Source organism: Telopea speciosissima, chromosome 1 (assembly GCF_018873765.1).
Source record: "Telopea speciosissima isolate NSW1024214 ecotype Mountain lineage chromosome 1, Tspe_v1, whole genome shotgun sequence".
Lineage (NCBI taxonomy): Eukaryota > Viridiplantae > Streptophyta > Magnoliopsida > Proteales > Proteaceae > Telopea > Telopea speciosissima.
Window position 1 is genome coordinate 26,148,051 of NC_057916.1, and position 25,395 is coordinate 26,173,445.

The 25,395-nt window shown below is 40.7% G+C and overlaps 1 protein-coding gene and 1 long non-coding RNA gene across 2 annotated transcripts in view; both read left to right on the forward strand.

Annotated features, from left to right (window-relative positions):
* Positions 1-25,395, forward strand: part of LOC122670501 (uncharacterized protein At5g03900, chloroplastic) — a 49,217-nt gene that overhangs the window by 22,210 nt on the left and 1,612 nt on the right. Inside the window, exons 9-11 of the mRNA XM_043867411.1 lie at positions 15,847-15,989; positions 16,131-16,217; positions 16,304-16,367. Coding sequence (XP_043723346.1) covers positions 15,847-15,989; positions 16,131-16,217; positions 16,304-16,367 — 294 coding nt within the window. The remainder of the gene's footprint in view (positions 1-15,846; positions 15,990-16,130; positions 16,218-16,303; positions 16,368-25,395) is intronic.
* On the forward strand, positions 17,299-25,315 carry LOC122670512. Its single transcript, XR_006334221.1, has 2 exons — positions 17,299-17,715; positions 25,075-25,315. It is a non-coding gene; the product is annotated as an uncharacterized LOC122670512 (long non-coding RNA).

Consider the following 25,395-nt stretch of genomic DNA (forward strand, 5'->3'; position numbering starts at 1 on the left):
ACAATTAATATAAAACAACTTAAATAAGCATTAAAAATATAAAAGCGTAAAATGCATCAATCTTAACTATTAGCATAACAGATTTAATGCTTTAATGCTTGAGTGATCAATGTGACCAGCCCAAGTTCTTTATTTATAATAAAATCTCAAGTGGAAAAATTACATATCTGCCCCCTCACTAACCAACTCTACTAGTTAGAGTCGGTGCAGGGGGAAAAACCCAAATATGCCCCCCATGGTACATTCTTACAATTTAACACTCCCCCTCAAGTTGGAGCATAGATATTAGACATGCCTAACTTGAACAAAAAGGGATGAAAATTTTTTCCTCCCAACCCCTTAGTGAACACATCAGCCAGTTGATCACCAGACTTCACAAAGAGTACACAAACCAATCCACTTTCAAGCTTCTCCTTGATGAAGTATCGGTCATTCTCCACGTGCTTGGTGCGGTCTTGCTGCACTGGGTTATGGGCAATGCTAATTGCAGCTTTATTATCGCCGTATAACATCATTGGAAGAGGAGTAGGTACACCAAGGTCTTGGAGTAAACTTCGAAGCCATAACAACTCACAAATTCCTTGGGCCATTGCACGGAACTCTGCCTCAGCACTTGATCTAGCAACAACATTTTGCTTCTTGCTGCGCCATGTGACTAGATTGCCACCAACAAAGGTGCAATACCTTGTAATAGACTTTCGGTCCGGAGAACCAGCCCAATCAGCATCGGTGAAGGCTTCAAGCCGAAAATTATCATGAGGAGATAAAAGTATTCCCTTTCCTGGTGCTGACTTTAAGTAGCGGAGAATATGAAGGACAACATCCATATCGATGGAATAAGGATCATGCATAAACTGGCTTACCAAGCTTATGGAAGAGGCAATGTCAGGTTGCATATGAGAGAGATAAATCAGCTTTCCTACTAACCATTGATAAAGGCCCTTGTCAACTGATTCACCATCACATTCCTCTAGCCGGGTATTAGATTCCAAAGGTGTGTTACTAGGATGAGAGCCCAATAATCCTGTTTCTGATAGGAGATCTAGGATGTATTTTCTCTGGGAAAGAAATATGCCTTTGGATAACCAGGCAACCTCAATCCCAAGAAAATACCTTAGCTTTCCCAGATCCTTTATTTCAAATTCTCATCTCAGAAAATCCTTGAGACGAATAATCTCACCATTGTCATTCCCAGTGACCACAATGTTGTCAACATATACATGAGAATAGTAACCTTGTCACCAGTCCGTTTGATGAACAAGGTGTGATCAACATTGCTCTGTTTGAATCTTACAGAGGTCATGGGCTTGCGAAATCTGCCAAACTAGACTCAAAGGGACAGTTTCAGTCCATATAACACACGCTTCAGCTTGTAGACTTTGCCATTGGTTGTATCGGTCGAAAAACCAGGAGGAACATCCATGTACACCTCCTCCTCAAGCTCTCCTTGAAGGAAAGCATTCTTCACATCAAATTGTTGAAGATCCCATCCCAAATTTACAACACATGATTATTAAGCTTTGCTGCTGGAGCAAAAGTCTCATGGTAATCGATTCCATATGTTTGTGTAAACCCTTTAGCAACCAGTCTTGCCTTGTATCTATCCACAGTACCATCAACCTTCTGTTTGACCATAAAAATCCCCTTATATCCAACCAGTTTCTTCCATGGAGGAAGAGTCACAAGCTCCCATGTATTATTTTTCCTCAAAGCCTTCATTTCTTCTACCATAGCTACTTTCTACTTTGTATCTGCAATAGCCTCTTGCCAATGTTGAGGAATGCAAACAGAGGAAACAGAGGAAACAAAGGTATGATAGGAATTAGGAAGTGGATAATGAATCATAAGAAACAACATGAGATATAGAATGCTGAGTGCAAGTCCTGGTACCTTTACAAAGAGCAATACGTAACTTAGGAGAATACTCAAGAACAGACTCAGGAAAAGAGATATTACCAGGAGAATTCAGTTTTGGTTCAAGGGACTCCAATTGAATAGGTACAGGTGCTTGAGTGGTGGTGGTCTCAACTTGCTTGTTTCTGGCGCGACTCCTCTCATAGGTTTGAATATTTGGATCATCAATTTTCAATAGGAGCACGTGCATCCAAAATGCAAGTGGGCATACGATTTATAAGGTAGGCAGCGGTAAGGACAATATCACTCCAATACTAAGAGGGAACATGACGGGCAAACATGAGCGCACGAGCAACTTCCAATAAATGGCGGTTCTACCGTTCGGTCACCCCATTTTGAGCAGGGGTATCTACACAATTGGTTTGGTGAACTATCCCATGATCAGCAAGATACTTCTGGAACTAACCCTCTATGTATTCCTTGTCGTTATCACTTTGAAGAATTTTGACGGTAGCTTGATACTGAGTCTGAACCATTTTATGAAACAGTTGAAAGCACTGGGATACTTTCACTCTTATGTTGCATCATGTAGACCCATGTATTTCGAGAGTGACAGTCTATGAAGGTCACAAACCACCTATGACCAGAAGTGGATACTCAGCGAGAAGGACCCGCACATCAGTATGCACCAAATGAAAAACAGAAATACTTCTTTTATTAACTGGTAAATAAATAGACTGAGTCTGTTTGGCCAAAATACAGGCCTCACAAAAAAACTCGTCTTCATTACAATGCTGGACTAACTTAGGAAAAACACAGGACAAAGTTCCCAAAGGTGGATGACCAAGTCGGCAGTGCCAATGATGGAGATTTGAAGAAGCCGAATGAAGCTGATGTAATGGAGAGGGTAATGCTGCTAGTGTAGTAGGAGAACCATCTTCAAGCAAGTAAAGACCACCATGCACCTTATCCATGGTACAAAATTTCGCGATATATCGCCAATATATCGCGAAATTTCGGTATATTTCGGTATATTTCGTTATATTTCGTAGAAATACTGTGTATTGAGCAGTATATTTCGGTAAATTTTGGTACATTTCGGTAAATTTCGTAGAAATACTTTGTGTATTGAGTATTGAACTATTGACTATTATGAAGTTTATGAGTTATGACTTATGTGCTTATGACTTTATGAGTTTAAGAAGGTTACTTTGCAATTCAAATCTCTAGTTAAGCTACTAATTGAAAGAAGATTAGTAGTGAAATTAGGAATGTGCAATACAGAGGATAAGGTAAGGGATGGAGAGCAACATATGGAACCCTTTCTGGATACAAAAGAAAGAGAACCATCTGCTACTCGAACTTTGTCCTTGCCTAAAGGAGAGTATTTATGAAAAAAACTTGAAGATTCTGTCATATAATCAGTGGCACCGGAGTCGATAATCCAAGGGTTGGATACAACCGATGCACAGTGACCACCGAAAGGAATACCTGAGTGAGCAAAATGGGAACCTGAAGGAGTAGGAGCTGTTGCAGTGGGAGTGGAAGATGCAGCGGCAGCAGATGAGCCCTTCAACATTCGACGGAAGACTTGGAGTTATTCCTGGAAGAGACCAGTTTCGGTAGTTGGTGCTGTGGTGACTGTCTCAGTGTGATTAGCTTTTGTCTTGGACTTGCTACGGGCAGCACGTTTGGTCTCAAAATCTGCAGGTTTCCCATGGAGTTTCCAGCATGTAGCCTTGGTGTGATAAGGTTTGTTGTAATGCTCACATTTAATTGGCTCGTTAGATGAAGCCCTTAGTGCGAGAAGTTCCATCAATGACAGGAGTAGGGCTGGAAGCAGCCTGTAATGCAGATCGATCAGTTGTGGCTACTTGGAGATGGCAGCCCGACAAGGCTCTTCAGTATGTACCAAGGCATAGGCCTGTTCCAGGGTGGGAAAAGGTGATCTGCTAAGAACTTGAACATGAATCTGATTGTATTCAACATTCAGACCAGCCAAGAAGTCATACACTCTGATCTTATCCACATGCTTGCGATAAGCGGCAATAACAATTGCACTAGTAGGCTGTTAGTCAACATAATGATCCAATTGTTGCCACAGGCTACGGAGGACAGCATAGTACTGAGAGGTGGGCAGTTTTTTCTGAGTGGTGTCACGAACTTTCTTACGGAGTTCATACACTTGAGCATCATTTCCTACTTGTCCGTAGGTTTCTTTTGCAGCCGTCCATATCTGAGTAGCAGTATCCAACAAGAAGTATCCACTAGCAAGATCTGATTGCATGGAATTCAATAGTGTGGAGAACCTAGGACCTGTAACCAGTAACTCCAGAGAGAAGAAGAGATGAAAGTTGTAAATACTTGAGTTATTTAATTGATAGGTAAATAGAGGGGAAATTACAAATTGACTAAACTAGGCGATATGGGACTAAAACCCACATAGCCCACTTACACTTAGTAACAGAAGAAGAATAAAACTACCCCAAAAAGACCAGAATACCCCCACAGTATTCTGGAGTACATATTCCAACACTCCCCCTCAAGCTGGATTATACAAATAAGTAAAGAAAGAAGATCCAGCTTGAACTAAAGAAAAAAAAATTCCTAATAATGCTAACAAATAGAAAAGACATTACCAAAGAATCATTGGAGATCCATCGATCTAGAGCAGGCCCTTCTTCAGATGGTTTCACAGTAGTCCCAGTAATGTGTTCCGTAAGACCGCAACCAACAATAGTCAAGTATGTAGACCTAGACCACATTAGGTAGTTGGTACCATCAAGTTTGATTGAGGCAGCAAAGAGAAGGTACTCGTTGCGAGTCTGTCCTTCAGTTCCAGAGGTGGCTGTAGTAATGTCAGACATATTGATCCAATAAAAAATAATAGAACCAGCAATCAGCAAGAGGTGCAGATCGATGAAGCCAAAAATCCCCCCCCCCCACCAAAAAAAAAAAACTCAGATCAATTTCTGGAAAAATCGACTCTGGAAAGGGAAACCAATATCTTCAATTATAGTTGACAGAAAGGACTAAAAAATGGATCGAGTGCTCCTTTAGGGTATACCAGCTTTCCCTAAAAAAATCAGCAGCATTCAGAAAGAGCAGCCCCAAACCCGATAAAGTCAGGGTTTTGAAAAAAAAAACCTGAAAGGTTGAGATCGATAGAGAAACAAACTTCTTCTGTTACTGATGAAGAATGTGATAGATGCTGTCCAAGATTGCAGATGTGGATCTCCAAGAGAGGAAGATTCAATCTCCAATGCTGACAAGAACTTGATCTTCAAGAAAGATAAAGACTCCAAATCGCAGGAAGGTGGGCAGCAGCTATCGATCCAGATTTTGTTTCTAAATCATTGATTGTTTGAGGTGAAGAGGAGGGCAGCAACTAGATCACCTCATTAGCGCTGCCCTTTGAGAAAGGTTAGAACCAAGAAGAAAGAGAGAGGAGAAGACCGAGAGAAAAAGAAGAGAAGAGAGAGAGACCATGGAAGGGGAGGCTGTTCTATAACCTAGATCAGATTTATGGCTCTGATACCATTGTTTGCAGAACAGATTTAATGTTGTAATGTTTGAGTGATCAATGTGACCAGCCCAAGTTCTTTATTTATAATAAAATCTCAAGAGGACAGATTACATATCTGCCCCCTCACTAACCGACTCTACTAGTTAGATTTGGTGGAGGGGGAAAAACCCAAATATGCCCCCCATGGCACATTCTTACAATTTAACATTAACATATACACCTATCACGCCAAGCCATTTTGTCACATCACGTAAGCCTCTGAATGTGCCACATAGGATTCCCATGTCATAGTGCTGCTGAAGAATCGCACGTAGTCTTCCACACAAGTCATATAAGTGTTGTCATCAACTAACCGAAGGTACCCTATCCTAGGGTATGGAAGAGGCGGTTGCGATGAGATCGATCCACTACTACTGCCACCAGGCTGTTGATAAGCATGTATGGTTGGGTTGGATGCAGCTTCTCCACGCAATCTGATGAATTTCCGGTGGAAAATGGGAGCAAAACCATGCAATTTGGGTGGGGTTGTGTTTACTGCTGAGACCAGCAAGATTAGTGAGGTCTCGATTGGTCTCGGTCGAGATGTGCATTATTTATACAGGGCCAAATGCTTAATTGAACCGAGATATTGTAATCCTTTAGTATCGCCCATAATCTCGTCTCGCCATCTCAAAAAAAGGAGATCTCGATCTCGGCGAGATCTCGCCGAGTTTTTGTTCCATGGTTTCATGGTATCAAACCAAGGTTAATCAATACCTTTCTTCAATCCTTGCTTTGATAGTCTTCTAGGAATCTTCTCTCTTGGTATCAGCAACCTATGCTGCCCTATCTATTCTAAGGAACCCTAGTTGTTGATTACATTAAAATAAACTACGGTTCCTCTTCTATATGTTATCTACATAAAGGAGATTATCTACTACAGCTATTCCCTGGAGTGATCTCATTGAGTTTTATAAAGACTGGCTGTTGTTTTCTCCTTGTGGTTCTCTTATGGCCATCAATTGGATCTTATTTTTTCAGGGCATTGTTGGCCCTACTGGTAAAGTCTCTCTACACTAACTTGAAGCTAATCCAAGCCTCTGTTTTTCACTAATGATTACTGCAGTTCTGTTTCTGACGGTACCCTGTTTTGAGAAGATCTGTCTGAATCAATTTGAAGGTCGTGCTTGGTATGTTGGTCAAGTGCTCACTTGCTGAACGCTTGGTCATGTGTTCAAGTCCAGGAAACAGCCTCTCTGGAAACAGGGGTAAGGCTGCGTACATTTGACCCTCCCCAGACCCTACTAAACGCGGGAGCCTTGTGCACTGGGTACGCCCTCTGTTTGAATCAATTTCTCAAATTAATTTTAATATGACCCTTAACTTTGAGTCATATTTAGGGAACTCTTGGCCCTTATCCTAAGGTCCTTCGATCCTACTATAAGGCAGGTCCAACTTGTTTGACTGTGATTATAAATCTCCTTAATTCCGGTCAGAAAATTTCTGTCAGAATGCAATTCTTGATTGTTTCCCATTATAGGGTTCTTTGACCCCAATTTCAGGTAGATCTACAATTACTTCTATTGCTGTTGTGTGGACTGTTGGTTGCTGGCCAGAGGTGATTTTAACTGGCCTTATCTGTTCTTCTCTTGTGCTAGTTATTTGTCTTCCTGAATCTGTTTGGTGAAAGATACTGCTGTCCATGATGTCTGATCCCAAACCTAATGTGGACAATGTTAATGTCCAAGTTGCTACTATCAAACTCAAGGGACAACAGAATTATTTGTTATGGGCCCAAGCAGTTAAAGTCTATATCAATGCTAAGGCAAGATGAAGCATCTTAAATCTGACCCGCCTTCTTCTGATTCCAAAGAGTATAGAAGTTGATGCATGAGAACAACACTCTTCTTATCTGGTTGTGGAACAGTATGGACCCAGACATTGCTGCAAATCTTATATTCCACACCACTGCCAAGGGAGTTTGGGATGGCTTGAAGGAAAGCGTCTCACAGAAAAGAACTTCTCTCCTATTTATGATCTTTATGACAAAATGTTTAACTTCAAGCAGGGCGACAAGTCTCTGAATGAGTACTACAGTACCTTTGAGGGAATGTGGAAGGAACTCAATGTTTCTTATCCTCTTACTACTTGTTGAACAGTTGAAGTTTCAGACTTTCAGTAGGATGAATTTCAAGTTGCGAAGTTCATGGCCAGATTAAATTCTAGTTTTCATTCAGTAAAGAGCCAATTGCTTGCTGGGGGGAAGGAGTCTTCCCTAAATGAGACCTATCCTCGTCTTCAATGCCTTATTTCTCTCCAGAGCTGACATATCATTCTCGCCCAAGGAGAGTTCTGCTATTGTTTCTGAATGTGGACGTGGTCATGGGAGAGGACATGTCTCAGAGGGAGGCTATGGCCGTGGTGCAGGTGGTTGTGGTGGGCAGCAGCTGATAGACCGGCCGTTCAAACAGTTTGTTCTTTTGTGGCAAGTTGAATCATACTGTTGAGACATGTTGGGCTAAACATGGTAAACCAGAATGGGCTCAACAATTAGCTAATTCAACAGTGTCAAATGGTAATATTGTAAAGGTGTCATTTAACGACACCAAACTTGTTTCTTTATCAAGATCTGTGTCTTGGGCCGATTACAATCGGTTACTTGAACATCTCCAGAATCTTGAGTCATCCACTGCCACTTCCTCTTCCACAACTACACTTGCTCACAAAAGTTCATTAGCTCTTCTTACTATATCTCCTACCCCTTCAATAACTTATAATGGTGCCTCCACTCATATTACTGGTTAGTCAGATTTTTTTTTTGTTCTTTGTATAAAATTCACAATCCTTCACCTGTCATTCTTGCTAACTGGTCTTCTATCCACATGACTAGTCATGGTACTGTCTCCCCCACTTCATCCATGACCCTGTCTTCTATTCTTCATGTGCCACAATTACCTTTTAGTCTTTTATCAGTTAGTCAACTTACTAAATCTCTAAATTGTTATGTCACCTTCTATCCCTCTTATTGTGTTTTTCAGGACCTTCAGACAAGGAGGACGATTGGTGGGGGGCTGGAGCAGGATGGGCTATATTACCTTGATTGTGCTACTCCATCTACCGTTGAACTTAGCCTAAAGTGAGCTTGCTACCTGCGTCAATCAACTCAGATAAGCAAGTAAAGAGGGATTTTTCACTACTAGCAGACCATGCGCTTAAACAAGACTGCTTTTTTAGAGCAGGGAAGCTTAAGCTACAACTACTTCTGGTGGTGTTTCTCCCATTTAGTGGCACTTTGGATTGGAACATCTCTCTTTGTCAAAACTCCAGCATATGCTTCTAAGTTGCAAGTCTGTGTCTCACCTTGAGTGTAAAGCGTGTGAGCTTGGGTAGCATCATCGGGCATCTTTTCCTTCTTATAGTGTGTCTAGAAGTCCATCTTTATTTCTTTAGTACATTCAGATATTTGGGGTCTATATCGAGTAAAAAATATGTTAGATTTTTCTTACTTTGTTACCTTTGTGGACGATCATTCGTGTCTGACTTGGTTGTATTTGTTAAAAGATCGTTCATAATTTATTTCTATTTTTAAAGATTTAATAATGAAATAAAGGCCTAGTTTGATGTTTCTATTAAAAAAATTTCGACCTAATAACACACTTGAGTACACTCAGCATAAGATATTTGGTTTTTGTTCTGATCATGATATGATTCATCAAACGAGTTGTGCTTATACACCTCAACAAAATGGGGTGGCTAAAAGGAAAAATAGACATTTATTGAACACAGCTCGGTCTCTGATGATTCATATGAATGTTCCCAAAAAAAATTGGAGTGATGCTGTTTTACAGCTTGTTATTTGATTACCCAGATGCCCTCTTCTATTCTTGATAATTGATCTCCTCTCTCTATTGTGTTTCCAAATTCTTCTTTGTTTTCTTTGCCGCCTTGGGTTTTTGGATGCACGTGCTTTATTCATCATCTACACCCTCAAGTTGATAAGTTATCACTCTGGGCTATCAAATGTATTTTTCTTGGTTATTTTAGAACTCATAAAGGGTATAAATGTTATGATCTAATTACAAAACAGAAATTTGTCTGTTCTGATGTTACTTCTTTTTTTTTTTTTAAATGCACCATATTTTTCTGCCACTAGTCATTCTCTTGACACCAATGCTGTTAGCTCTCCTATCCCTGCTCTAGTGTCTTTGGATGATGTTCCAACTGCCACAGAGTTGCCAACTCTAAAACTGTATCAATGGTGTAAGAGGAAAATGCAGCTTGAACCAGTTATTCCTGCAACACAACCCACCCACAACCTGCTCTTCCGACTGAAGTTCCTACTTTATCTCTGCCGTCAGATGACGTACTAGTTGCTCTTTACAAAAGTACCCGCTCTTGCACTAAAAAATCTGACTGCTTATCGTATTGAAAATACTCTCTCTCTCTCACTCACTTACGTGGCTTTGAATTATTGTTACCTACTAACTCTATTCCTAAAATCCATCGTGAGACCTTGTCTCATTCTAGGTGGAAAGTCACTATGAAGCAGAAATAGATGCCTTGATTTCTCGATAGATATGTGTTGGAATATGTACTCTAGAATACCGTGGGGGTATTCTGGTCCTTTTGGGGTTAATTTTATGTTATTAAGTGTTATTAGTTTATGTCGGCTATGTGGGTTTAGTCCCACATCGCCTAGCTTCTATTATTTGTAACTTCCCCTCTATTATAAATAGAGGGGCTTACCTATCAATACGACAAGCCATTCATTCTTTTATTTTCCCTTTCTAACCCATGGTTCTACCAACATGGTATCAAAGCTGGTCTGATCTAGGTTAGAGAGAGAAAAAAAACCCTATTTTCTCCCTATTTTTCCTTTATCGATCTCCCTTCTTCTCCCTTTTCTCGGTTTTCTCCTGCTCCTGTTCTTCTTCTTTTTAGCCCAAAAAAAGGGGCAGCACTAATGAGGTAAACATAATATCGATGATTTAGAGCTGCCCCCCTTTCTCTTCTATTGTTTTTTATTAAAAAACCTGCTGGAGCCCCATCTGCGATTTGGAGTTTCCCTTCTTTGAGATCAGATCTCTATGAACCTGATCCTCTAATTTAGGAACACCCTATGCAACCTTTTTCCAGCCCTATTCTACCCTATTCCTAAACCTAACTTCCCTTTTTCTTTATCTCCATCTTTTATTATTTGTTTTCCAGCCTAAATCCCCAAATCGATTTCACCTTGTCAGGGTTTTTTTCAAAACCCTGACTCCAATCGATTTTGGGGCTTCCTTTTCCAGATGCAGCTGATCTTTTGCGGGTGATTCCCTGTTACTACAAGCCCTACTCAACCTAAGTTTGGACCCTTTTTGATGGCTGGATTTGTTTCTACAGCAAAAATTCCTTAACCTGTTAATTTGGTTACCTGCCAAAAACCCTGACTTTCAGATTTCAGTTTTTGCTAATTTTTGGAGGGTTGATTACTCCCACTTCAAGGACCAATCGACCTCAATATTGCACCTATCCAAGTTTTTTGAAGACCCCTACCCCAATCGATCTCTTCTTTTCAGGGTTTTCCAAAACCCTGATAAAAATCGATTTGGGCTAGGGATGTTTGCTGCTGTTCGAGTGCTTTGAAGGTGGTTCTAACATTAAAGAGAACTCTCCTTCATCGAGTTCAAGGCTTGAAGAAGGTCCTTTATCTTGGTGTAGTCTTCGTAATGCCGCTGCTCTACTTCTGCGATTTTTGGAGTCTCTCCCCTTTGAAGATCAGGTCTCACTCTTACTGGAGATTGATTGTTCACCTTGGAAGTTCCATTCTAGCAGCCTTGGTCAGCATCTATTACATGTCTACATCAGCAATTACAACCCCCTTTCCCTAAATCGATCTCAATTTCAGGGTTTTCTAAAACCCTGACAACAATCGATTTTAGGGTTAGGGTTTTCCTATCAAGCTCATATTTTGAGGAGAGTCTTATACATATCAGAGGAGTATTCAACCCATATTTCAGCATCATTCATCAGTTATTTTTGGAAAAAAACTCAGGTTCATTTTTATGGCTCGATTTTTCCAATTATCAACTTATTTTCCTTGTTCTTGTGTGGCTGGCTGCTTCAACTACCTATTGGATCTACTGAGTGATTATCTTATATTTTTTGGTTCTATTGAGCTTTAATACCTACCTTGCTGGTTCTATTGATTGGCTTCTGTAAGCATGACTGGTTGACATGTTACTGCTGCCTTTATGTGGACTACTGCTGCCCTATTATTGAGACTGAGTATCCTACTATTAGAGATCGAATTTCTTTCATTATTGAAGACTCAAATCTACTACCCTGGAGATCAGCTTCTTTGGGATTACAACAGTGTGTTCCAAGGTTATTGGTTGCAACTACGAACCTATTCAGTTATGTGAAGCTTTTCTGGTTCATATCCGGCTTACTTTAAGAGCTTGATCCTAGCCTTATTCACTAATTCAGATCTGATCCAAGTTTTTTGTTGAAGCTTCTTACATCCATTGGTGTCCAGATATCTTCATCAATTCTATTTAGCATGTGGGAGTTTATAGTTTGGAATTTTGCACACTGGTTCTTCCTTGTGTGAAGATCGATCTAGTTTTTGAAGAATGGTGCCTTCTCCTTCCAAAAATCAGACCTGTTTTTTTATAATTCAGATCTGATCATTGGAGATTGGTGTTTTGGAATTCGTTTGATCGATTGAAAAAGGTTGAAAATTATTGTGTTGCTTTGTCCATGGTTCATTATCCCACTACTTCTTTTCACTTCACCACCTCCCAAACCATACCTTTGGCATATACCCATAACCACCTTGGAAGTTTATGGTATTCTCCAAATTTCCATTTCTTCTCTTTCCATTACCCTTGGCACCTTTTGGAAAATTCTGGAGTATTATGTTTTTGCCTTATCACTTACATCATCTCTGTTATGTCCATGTGTACTACACGTGAGGGGGGATTATGTACAGTATACTGCAGCCATTGCAGAAAGCAGAACTTGCAGGAACACTTGGTGTAAAACATAGAAGATCAGAGTTTTCACCATTGCCAATAGGTATCTACTTTATTGGGGTAAGTTTGCCGTTAGGGGGAGATTGGTATTAAAGTATTGAAGATGTTTGGTTATTGCCTGCCGATATGAGGTTCTACAGCTGGGTTGATTTTTTCCGCTGCTTGATCTTTTCTGCTTCTTTATTCATCTGCTCGCTACCCTAGTTACTTATCTTCAAGATTATCATTCAGAGATTCATCACTAGGCAGCAATAGAAGATTGGTGAAAGTTGTCTTTTTTGGAAGACACTCCAGTCTTGGTTTGTTGATCAAGTTTGGCCAAGTTTTGAAGATCTATTTTTTCAAGTTCTTAAAGGTTTATTTGGGAGCTGCATTCGTCTTGAAGCTGGATTCTGCTACAACTTATTTTTTTCCATTTTGTTCAAGTTGGGCATTAGTACCTTGTATGCGCCAACTTGAGGGGGAGTGTTAGCATTATTATGGAGTTCTTTTTTTCTTTAGTTCAAGCTGGATTTTCTTTCTTTAATTCTTTGAATAATCCAGCTTGAGGGGGAGTGTTGGAATATGTACTCCAGAATACCGTGGGGGTATTCTGGTCCTTTTGGGGTTAATTTTATGTTATTAAGTGTTATTAGTTTATGTCGGCTATGTGGGTTTAGTCCCACATCGCCTAGCATCTATTATTTGTAACTTCCCCTCTATTATAAATAGAGGGGCTTACCTATCAATACAACAAGCCATTCCATTCTTTTATTTTCTCTTTCTGACCCATGGTTCTACCAACAATATGGACTCTTGTGGATGTACCTCTAGGTAAGGATATTGGGTGGTGTCGCTGGGTGTACACTATTAAATACAATCTGGATGACTCTATTGAATAGCTCAAAGCCCGTTTGATTACGAAGAGTTATATTCAGACCTATGGGGTCGATTACTTTGAGACCTCTTGTTGCTCGACTTAATTCGGTTTATGTTCTCATTTCTTTAGTTGTAATCTGGATTGGCCTCTATTTCAATTGGACATCAAAAATGTTTTCTTATATGGTGATCTCCATGAGGAAGTGTATATGAAGCAATCTCTAGGGTATGTTGCTCAGGGGAGAATGCTCGAGTTTATAAATTACACAAGGCAATTTATAGCTTCAAACAGTCACTTAGAGCTTAGTTTAATAAGTTCAGTTTGATTGTCACTCGGTGTGGATTCTCACAGTGTTATTCTAATCATTCTGTGTTTGTTCTTCATTGGAATTCTAGAGTGGTTGTATTGGTTGTGTATGTCAATGATATTATCATATCTGAGGTTGATGCATTTGGGATTACTTAAGTGAAATCTTATCTACAACAACATTTTCAGATAAAGACTTGGGTGCCCACAGGTGTTTTCTTGGTGTTGAAGTGCTTCGGAGTAAGAAAGGAATTAGTCTCACAAAAAAATTATGTTTTGGATCTCTTATCTAAGACTAATACACCAAAAGTTTGGGCCAGATGATGGTGAGGAGTTTTATGATAAGCACCGGTACAGGAGATTGGTAGGGAAACTCATTTACCTAACTGTTACTAGACTTGACGTATATTTTGTTGTTGGAGTTATAGTTAGTTTATGGAATCATCTAAGAAGACTCACTAGGAAGCACATGTCGAATTTTTAAGTATCTCAAGGGTGCTCCAAGAAAGGCGCTCGTTTACCTACCGCATTAACATATTGATTTAGTTGGATACTCTGATGCAAACTAGGCTGGTACTGACAGTAATCGAAGATCCACAATAGGTTATTGTACGTTCATTGGCCATCTTGTTACATGGAGAAACAAGAAGCAGACGACTGTGGCTAGATCCAGTGCTGTGGTTAAGTATAGGGCCATGACTCATACAACAGCAGAGTTAATGTGGTTGAAATCATTACTTCAATAGTTGGGTTTTTCCGGTTTCTGAAACTATGAAGATGTTCTGTGATAATCAAGTTGCCATCTATATCACTAGCAACCCAGTGTTTCATGAAAGGACCAATTACATTGAAGTTGATTGTCACTTTGTGAGGGATGCAGTAATGAGGAAGTTGATTGACACTCCATTTGTTTCCTCTACAGATCAGTTGGGTGACATGTTTACCAAGCGCCCTTGTGTAGTCCGGCTTTCTGGAAAGGCTGTTCAAAGGTAGGCATGGGTGATGTATATACTCCAGCTTGAGGGGGAGTGTTAAGTTACCGCAAGGGTATTCTGGATATATGGTTATTGTTTTAATAGTTCTTTACGTAATGTCTAGTCACTAGAGTATTATTGTAATTTCTTGAACACATTGTTATATAATCTACCCTAGTGCTCATGGTTTGGTTTTCTGACCAAACCATGTCTTTTTTTTCTCTTGAGACTTGCGGCTCCCCTTCTCTTTCTCCTCTTGTGCTAACACTGGTTTTCTGTGTTAGCTGCTGTTTTTGATTTTACTATTTCCTAATTTATGTACTGTGAATTCTAGGAAACGACAAGAAGGTAGGAGGGACTGAGGGAGAGGAAGAAGTGGGTTAATGCCATAGGAAATAGAGAAAATCAGGAATAATTTCCTATCCTCAACATTATCTGGTACTAATAAGCAAGAGCTTGGATGGAAGAACCCATTCTACCCACCTTACTTTGCAAAAGGTTGGGCAGACCTTGATGAAGTCACTTGGATCCAAAAGTGCAACTTGGTGCCTTAGTTAAATAAGATCACCATTAAGGGCTTCCAAGCTAGCTGCAACTTTCTATTTCCAGCCTTTTCACTTCTTCCAATCCTCTACAGAAAGAAATTATGTTTTCTGATGTCTTGGAGTTGGTTTCTCTATTTTACATGGTAAATACAATGACAGGTTATTTTCAGTTGTTGGATAATTTGTGTCAGAAATTCATATTTACTTACGTTGATCACTTCTTTGTTGAATTGCGTGTTAATTGACGTTGAACAATTTCTAGTTCATTACTCCATGCATCCTAAGTAGGCAAGCGTTCTAAATGTTGGATTTTGGAACAAAATCATTGAATACTGCCTTGCCAACCTGATTAATGGTGACCTTTTTGGCTTTTCTACTTGCGCCTAGGCAGTTAATGGAGACTGTCAATTGATTCTTTATTCTCTCTCAAACACCAGTAAATTCTATGAATTTATTGGGCTTCTCCTTTTTACACTCATTTGCTTTACTTCTTGTTTCCCCTTAGCGGCATTTTCTGGACCACTCTGTTGGAATTATTCTTTTTTTATGGTGTCAAATTAGTGTCTAAAAGGTTTTTTTAATTTCTGCCACCTTCTACTTGTGCTTCTTTTTATTTTGTCCAACTATGAGTCTATGACTTTATGTCTTATGATTTCTCCGCCATCTTTCTCCATCCTCACTTTCTGGGCCCTCATCTATTATAGTGCAGGACAAAGATTTCCTTACATTGTATAACATGCTAATTTAAGAACTAATTTCAATCACATAAAATTTTGTTGTGCAGGGGAATATCCTCTATCGATTTCCTTCATTACAGCGAACAGCTTCTTCTCAAAGAATTGGGAGGAGGGAATATGTTGGGAAAAGATGGGCTGATTGGGTTGGTGGGGTTGAGAAATTTTTCAAGGAGAAGAAATGGCAATTCAGGTTTTCCTACCCCTTCCCATCCCACCCAAACCCTCCCCCCACCCCCCCCCAAAAAAAAAAAAAGAAAGTTAATTCCTAAGTAGGAAATTGGCTTGTATCAGTAGCTCTGTTTTCTGATGTGGGTACTTATTGAATTTGCAGTAAAACAGGGACCTCAGAGAGGGCAATGGTTATAGGTTTGGGTGGGCTTAATCTTTTTGGAGTTATTATTCTTGGTACCATGCTGAAGTATGGTTCTTGTTACCCTATTTTGGCTCTATGGTCATTCTCATATTTTTCTTCTCTAACATCTCCAATTTCACTTATATTTGTAGGAACACAAGAGTTACACCCAGTGGGTTTATTTCATTTGTTGCTGACATTTTTCCTTTGCTTCAGGTTTGTTCTGGTGTTTCTTTATAAAGAATAATGCTTTACTTTCCATGTTTGTACTTCATATTATCCTCTAATTGTGCTGCCATTTGGTTTTGGTAGTCATTATCCTATAGCAGAATCATGTTAGATTATTACTTTAAAACCAAAGGTTCATGGTAATCATGCCAACACAATGGATCATGATCAATATTGGATTAGCGCCATTCACGCCAAACCATAGTTGCCAAGGCATCGCCTTGGCGTCCAGGCGCCTTGACAACTACACCTTGGTGCCTTGTTGGTGTCGTCTTGCAACCAAGCCCCCTCCAACACGTTGGGTCACCTAGACACCATGACAACAATGTGCCAAACCTTTTATTCAAGTGAATGCTTTAAATATCGTTAACTTCAGATCAACAACAACAACAACAACAACCATAACCTTATTCCAACTAAATGGGGTCGGCTACATGGATCCGAAGAGGCTATGACAGTAAAAGAAATAAGAGAAGTAAAAAGAAGTACAAGAAGTAAAAGAGAGAAGAATAGAAAATAAGTAAGGAAAAAAAAAGGTCAAAACAGCATCCCAGGAACATTCCCCTACGAGGGGTCGGCTGCACGGGTCCTAGTCCTCCAAACAACTCTATCTGCGGTCATACTAGGATTGAGTCCTACCGCATGCATATCCTTTCTTACCACTTCTCCAATAGTCATCTTAGGCCTGCCCCTACCTCTTTTAGCTCCGTCAAACTGAATCTGGTCACTCTTCCTTACCGGTGCAGTTTTGTGTAAATAATATGCTTTCCAATTAGAGCAAGAAACATTCACGAAGGCCCAGTGTGTCAGGTAGATAAAGATGTCAACAGGGGTGAAAGTGTTTGAACTAGGTATAGCGGGGGGTTTAAACAGAGAATCCACTCCATAGTGCCCGTTGAGGAGAGCATATTGTGGGAATCTGACAGGCATGGGATCAAGGAAGGTTCTAGTCCAGGACTGTTATACCATAATTCCTATTTTTATGATAAGTAATGTTCTTTAAGAAATTCTTTGAAGTGCTTTAAATGGGAGATAGAATCAGATACATTTTGTATTTCTTTGCCACAGTATCCCTTGCAGTCATTTTCTATGGACTAGTTTGCATTTGATAGGATCTTGCCAGATCTCCATTGCATTTCACTTTGCCCTGCAAGGAGACTAGGTGGTGGGACAGGTTTCCTGTTTTGTTATTTCAGCAATAATGGGTTTTTATTCTTCAGGTCCATGATGAGACGGGGTGGATTTGGGTTATTAGGAGTTGAGATAGGATCCTACTTGGATCATAAAAACCTGTCTTGAACCCTCCATATTGCCATCTCAGTTTGAAGTCTAGAGAGTTCCGGTTAGCACACACACAGGTTGGTTTATTTGCTGTTTATTTCTTTGCTTTTATCTTGTGATTTCCACGGCCATATATTTGCATAGGAGATTGATGTCCTGCGGAACACCAGGTTGGAAGAACCGTACGTGTTTAGGACCCTTGTCTCTCCGAGAATTGCAAACGGGTTTAGCCCCCAGGAAATTATCTTTTTAATTGCTTAGATAATCTATGGCTTCTTTTCCTCCTTGTTTCTGTGATGACCCGCTCATACCCTATGACCACTGTACTCACGCACAACACGATCGCACAAGCAATAGTGGTGCACTTAATTATTTAATAGATCTCACATTAGAACATAATGAAAAAATATCAAAAAAATTAGATACTACCCTCACTCTCTTGTCAGATCTGGTTGCCCAACAACCAGAACAAACTGAAACACCCCCTGAGTGCCCTCCCCGGGAGTAGAAGAAGAGTCCTCATTTAAAATGCTAATAACAAGAAAAGTAGCCCAGGGAGGGCACTCAGGGGGTGTTTCAGTTTGTTCTGGTTGTTGGGCAACCAGATCTGACAAGAGAGTGAGGGTAGTATCTAATTTTTTTGATATTTTTTCATTATGTTCTAATGTGAGATCTATTAAATAATTAAGTGCACCACTATTGCTTGTGCGATCGTGTTGTGCGTGAGTACAGTGGTCATAGGGTATGAGCGGGTCATCACAGAAACAAGGAGGAAAAGAAGCCATAGATTATCTAAGCAATTAAAAAGATAATTTCCTGGGGGCTAAACCCGTTTGCAATTCTCGGAGAGACAAGGGTCCTAAACACATACGGTTCTTCTAACCTGGTGTTCCGTAGGACATCAATCTCCTATGCAAATATATGGCCGTGGAAATCACAAGATAAAAGCAAAGAAATAAACAGCAAATAAACCAACCTGTGTGTGTGCTAACCGGAACTCTAGATCGATGAAACGACCTTCGCAGTACTCAAAGGGGGTCACCCTTAGCGATCTATCACTTCGCAGATAATCTTCGGTTGTGTGCTCATAAGTCTCAACAAAGAACAAGAATGGAAATACAGAAAAGAAAAACTTTTAAGCATATATGTGCATCTTCTTACAAGTAGTTGGCAGTAAGTCTGCCTCTTTCACTCTGTTGCAGATCTGAAGATAGGATTGACGATCCGTTGTAGATCCTCGATACTATCTAGAGATCATTAACAAATGCTATACCTGTTTGGTCAGGTGCAGTTACAAAGAAAAGAAAAAGAGCGTACTAAAGCTCTGATACCAATTACATACAAAGGGGACAAAAGGGGTCGATCCTCGAAATGGAGATCGAAAATAGAAAAGGAGAAGATCAGAGAGGGATGAGAGGCGAAGCTCGAGAGCTAGCGGAATTGGTTCTGCTTTCTCTGAAGAAATGAGTCGCCTTATATAGAAGGAGAGGTCAGCTACGGATTCCAAAATTTTATTTCAATTCCGGAACAGTAACTGCTGACGTGTGCTGACGTAGGGCGGTTGGTACTATTCAACACTGTTCATGGGTCCAGATGACGTCATGAGTGACGTAGGGCGGCGGCACTGTTCATGTGGGACCATGCTGATGTCAGGGATGACGTTAGTCGGATCCGAGGTTGACATCTTCGTCTTCGTGACCGGAAAAGAGGGGGTCGTTGATGAGGAGAGCATCAGCGGCGGCTTCCTGAGCAGCAAGTTCGGCGGCGGCGGCCATGGTTTCGACTGCTTCGGCAACATCGGCGAGGAGTGTTCCAGGGATGTCGAGGACGGGAGAAAGAGTCTGGAGCTGGTCGATCAGTTGGAATGTATCGGCAGCAACTTCATCAGGGATCTCATAATCCATCATGAACTGGGTGACGAAGAGTCGTCGTCCGTCTGAGACAAGATAACGGTACCGGGGACAACCGTTGGGATGAGTTAGTCCAAGAACCTCTTTGTGTAGGGCGATCAAGGACTGTTTGTACAGGGCTTCAGCATGAATCTGCAGGTTGGCAATGTGCAGAGCTTCGGCTTCATCTGTAACAAGGGAAGGTTCTGCTAAGGAGTAGCAGGATGCAGGGCGGAGATGCCAGAGCTGGTAGGGCTGGAAGAAGCGTTCGCGTTCGCGCCAGGCGAGGGTGTTGCAGATGGTGAATTCGAGTCCACCAGAGAATCTCCAATTGGCGACAGCATGGGTGATCATAGTTCGGATCATCATGGGCAATTGGTCGAGGACAGCAGTATTATCACTAGAGAAGACCAGTTGGCCTACTAGTCCCCATTCAACAGCAGCAATACTCCAGGGTTCGGAGCCAGGGTAGAAACAAAGGCGGTACTGATTATGGTGTTCAGTCCGGATAATATTTTTGGGAAATTCCAGCATAAAATTTTTATAGCGCTGGTATTGTTCGTTATCGCAATAACATTGTATCATTGGAAATATTTCCCGGGGAAGAAGTTCTTTAGCTTTTAAATATAAACAGATTTTGTATGTTTTATAGAAGAGAGCATCTTTTAAATGATCTTCAATACAATCTGCCATCTGAAGAAAGCTGTGTACTTTTTCAGGGGAAGTAACATCGTCCCAATCAGTTGGTCTAACTGAGTCGAGCACAAGAGATTGAAGGGTGAGCTGCTTGGTATAGAAGTTTCCAAGAGCCTTAGAGAAGGCGGTAAAAGCAATACGAAACGGCTTTTTCTGGCCGGCAACCTGCGTCTTCCACAAAGTATTCAACTGATGGTACCACTTGGTAGGTATGCCATCGTGATGAAAGAAATCAGTGGTGTTGGAGACCGACTGACCAAAAATTGAAGGCGGAATATTAGCCGCTGATTGTTTTTTTACAATCTGGGAATAGCTGGCTGGGGGTATATTCCATAAGTAAAAAGGATCCTGACTGTCCTGTTCTTGACTATTTCCGGGGAAGAAATAGGGACTAAAAGGCTGAGAAGGGGAAGAAGAAAATTCCGCTGTTGTGGCAGGAATTCGAATGTAACCAGGGGTAGACCAGTGGGTAGGTATTGCCGCTGTTACCTGGGGTTCTCTAATGAGAATACCACCACGGGGGGTAGGGAGTAAGCCAAGAGAAGAGGCTTGGGCTTTCTTTTTGCTCTTGCGATGGGGTGTCGCGTGAGCTTTGCCTTTACCCTTATCAGGGGGATGCCGAGGATTCATGAAGGCGGCCTGCTAAGATAATCAGCCAAAAAATTGTCAGTACCTTTAACATGTACAATTTCATACTGATATTGATTAATAAGATTGGCCCAATTAATACGTCGAGAATTGGTTTCTTTAATTTTGGTTTTAAGAAAATCACGAACCGCCTGATTATCAGTTCGAATAAGAAATTTCTCAGGTAAAAGATAAATTCGAAACCGTTGAATAGCATTCACAATGGCAAGAATTTCCTTTTCATAAATATTATAGTTTTGTTGAGCCGGGGTAAATTTGCCAGAGTTGTATCCGCAAATTTGTTCGTCAGAAGGGTTTTTGAGGGGTCGTGCTTTCAGGACACAACCCCAATGTTCATTGCTAGCATCAGTCTCTAAGATCAAGAGATCACCAGCAAGAGGGAAGTAAACCGAAGGACAAGATTGGGTAATCTCGGCCTGGATGTCAAGGATGGTCTGTGTGTCAGACTCAGTCCAAGAGAAGTCAACATCTTTTTTCAATTTTAATAAAAGACTTTTTTCTTTTGTGGAGAGGTCTTTTATGTAATTGCGTCCATAGTTTAAGATTCCTAGGAACTGTTGGAGATGTTGTTTGTCACGGAGGACAGAGGGAAAATCCTTGATTTTGATCAAGATGTGATCTTGAAGTTGGAGTCCATGATCACTAAGGATTAGGCCAAGAAATTCGATTCTTGTTTTTTCAAGTTCGATTTTCATGGGGGAAAGAATAATTCCATGCTTGAGGAAAAGATCACTCATGATACGAAGGCGGTTCGTATGTTCAGTAGGGGAATCGGAGAAGACAAGAATGTCGTCGATATACGCCACACAAAAAGAGAGAGAACCAAAGATGGAATCAATCCAACGTTGGAAAATCTGAGGGGCAGTACAAAGTCCGAAAGGCATAACCGTCCATTGGTAATGGCGATTAAAAGGAGTAGAAAAAGCTGTAAGAGGTTTGGAGGCCTCGGTGAGCTTAATCTGCCAAAAGCCAGATTTTAGGTCAAATTTACTGTAAATCTGAGCCTGTTTGGCACGATGAATGAGAACGTCTTTGCGAGGGATAAAATATCCGTCGAAGACAATATTCTGGTTTAAACGTTTATAGTTTATAACCATACGGGCTTTGCCACGTTTTATTTTCGCATGATTGCGTACCATAAAAGCAGGGCAAGAGTGAGGACTTGTTGAGGGTTCAATAAGTCGGAGAGCCAATAATTCGGAGATCTGTTTATCGAATTCTTCGATATCGGCTTTGATGTAAAGGATGGGTTTGACCCGAATAATCGTGTTAGGATTAGTCAGTTGGATAGAACACCAACGAGGGCTTTTTTCCCAATGAAGGAGGGGTTGGTCAGTAAAATTGGATGTGAGTTTGTCAAGGAGCCAATGGGAGATGGCGGTGGTGACAGATTTTGACCAATCAACAGAGGTAACCTGTTGTAAGACGGAAGAAGAAATCCCTTGGGGAGTAAAAGAAAAATCGTCACAAACAGATTTGTGAGATAGGAGTAATGGGAGAGAAACATCACCAGAGGGATGGTGAATTTGAACAGAATCGGAATGCAAGATGAAAGGTAGATACTTATGCATAAAGTTCGTACCAAGAATGAAATCACCATGCATAGTGGGGAAAGAAGTAATTTTAGGAATTATAAATCGCTTGTGTTGGAAGAAAATTGGGATATTGTGAGCACGATACTCAAGGATCGTAGTAGGACCCGAAACGCCACTAATATACGTGGGCTGTTCCAATTTTTCCCAAAGATATCCAGGAATTGCAGTTGTTTTGCAAATGCATCCGGTAGCACCGGTATCCATGAGGACATCGAGAGTGTATGGTTTAAAACCAGAAAAATCAAAATGACCTTTAACATAAGTGTAGTTTTTAGGATTTTGATTAGATTGAAAGAAAATATCGGTGTCGGCTGTGACATACCGATGAAAGATATTAATGACAGCAGTAGAATCGGTGTCAGAAAAGTCTTTACGAAGGGGAGCTTTAAATGCTCGAGCAGAAGGAGGTATCCAGTTTGGCGGAACTATTCCAGGCATATTACGAGGAACATAAGAAGAAACAGAATGGCGAGAAGAAGAGCCAATCGAAGCATTAGATGAGCCGGCTATGGCAGATCTAAGAGAAGGAGTACTAGTAGTGCGTGCCAAAGATGGAGAGCCAGTAGAACGTCGTCTGAAATAAAGATTATTTCCAGAAGCTTGTAGTTCGAAGGTAGGAGGAGGAGCAGGGATATTTTGAGGAGTGTCAAGAATATCAGTGAGCATCCATTCTTGAGGAAGTTGGATATCATGCCAATCAAGTAAACGAGGTTGGATCTCGTGTTCGAAAGGTTTTGGTTCGAAAAGTTCAACGAACCGTTTATCCGGAAGGGGCAGGAGTTTGGTCGAGGTAACGTTAGTTAACTCGTGCAAACATTTTCAGCTAACAGCGAGATTATGGCTGTCGGCTTTCATGCCGGTCCATTGGGTCTTAATCTTAAGAACCACGGAATCACAAAGGTTGGGATCCTGGACAGAAAGAAAGAAATTGGGTCGCAGTTTGAACCAAACTGAACCGTGAATGAGATTTGACTCAATTCCACCGATTAAGGCATTAATTGGATCGGATAAGAATCTTTTGTCGAAGACAGCAATGACAACAGGAGTGTCTATGCCTTGGCGAAAGAGCGCCGTGAGTTCAATCTGAATGAGACCAATGTGTATGTATCTCAAACTAGGATGTTTGGCTACTAATCGTTGGATTTGAGCCGGATTGAACAAGGAGATCGCAAGAGACGCGTCATCAGTAGACTGAGCAGTGGAATTGCCACTTGCTTGGTCAAAGAAACGTCGAGACCAGAGGTTAAGCTTGGAACGCTTATAAACCTCGTCATGCTTAATTGCTTTAAGCTTAGTGAAGAGATTAGGGTCAAAAGAGACATCTTCCCGAAGGAGATGATTAAGGGAAACCGAGTCGTTGTCAATAGAGGGAATCGGTTGGATTTCAATAGGAGTAGAATCGGTTGTGGATTCGTCTTCCATAAAGATGAAATCGGAGGAGTCGTCATCAGAATCAGAGCAATCCGATTCAGAGAAGACTTCATAGAGAAGTTCTGTGGGGTCAGAAACTTCAGAGAAGAAAAGTATCTCGTAGTTACATTCGTCAAGGTAACGAATCATTTTACGAGCATTTTTAGACTTGTTGGGACATTCGTTTGCAAAATGGCCCTTTTCATTACAGAGGTAACAGGTACATTGAGACTTGTCCTTTTTACCAGTGTAAGGGGTACGTTTGGAAACAAAACGTTTTTTGGTGAAACGTTTGTTCGAACGAGAAGAAGAAAAGTCTTTGGGGAAATCTTTCTTATGGAATTTTTTCCAATGATACCTTTTTTTCTTAGACCGAAAAGGAAAGGATTTGAAAGACTTGGGTTTGGAGAAATGAGATGGCTTGGTACCAAACTCAAATTCATTTTGAAGAAGATCCTTGCAGAGGCCAGGGGAGACCTTCTGTTTTAACTGTTTTGCAGCACGGGCTTTTAAACAGTGATCAAGGATGTGGCGAAACACGAAATTGATTCGGTTGCCAAGGATATCAATGCTTTTGGAGTCATTGATGAAACCAGGGTATGTCGTATGACATAGTTCATCCCATGGAGGAGGGAGTTTAGGAAAGAATTGTTCCTTCCAATAATCAGATTTAGATGGATCTAATAACTGGAAAAGAGACATGTATTTTTTAGAAAAAGCTTCGAATTCATTTAAATTATTCAGCTTAATCTTGGTGAGGTTGAAACTGACATCTTCTGCAAGCTTGTCAGGATGATGGTAACCACAAAACTCAGATTTTAAAAGTTTCGTGAATTCGACCAAGACCTTCTCAGGGTTGGAGACATAGGTCAGGAGGGTTGTTTTGGCAACTTTCCCATCGTCTGTTTGGTCAAACTTACAAAGGGGACAAAAGGGGTCGATCCTCGAAATGGAGATCGAAAATAGAAAAGGAGAAGATCAGAGAGGGATGAGAGGCGAAGCTCGAGAGCTGGCGGAATTGGTTCTGCTTTCTCTGAAGAAATGAGTCGCCTTATATAGAAGGAGAGGTCGGCTACGGATTCCAAAATTTTATTTCAATTCCGGAACAGTAACTGCTGACGTGTGCTGACGTAGGGCGGCTGGTACTATTCAACACTGTTCATGGGTCCTATATAGTAGAACTTGTATGTTATATTCATGTTTTATTTTTGGGACTTGTTTTAGCATTATTATAAACAATCAATTTCTATTACGTTTCATGCACATTACATGGCATAAGAACTCATAAATCATAATTGATGCACTGAATTTGACTGAGTCGGTTCCTTTGGACCATTTCCTCATACTCAGTCCTGTTTATTGGATTTTATTCTGATTCAATTTTCCAACTGATATCTTGAAGCTGGAAATTTTATGTTGAAAATATAAAATCGCAAACTCTGATTATGCTGATTGGGGCTTCTCACTTCTTTCTCTTGAGTGAGTAAATTCTAAATT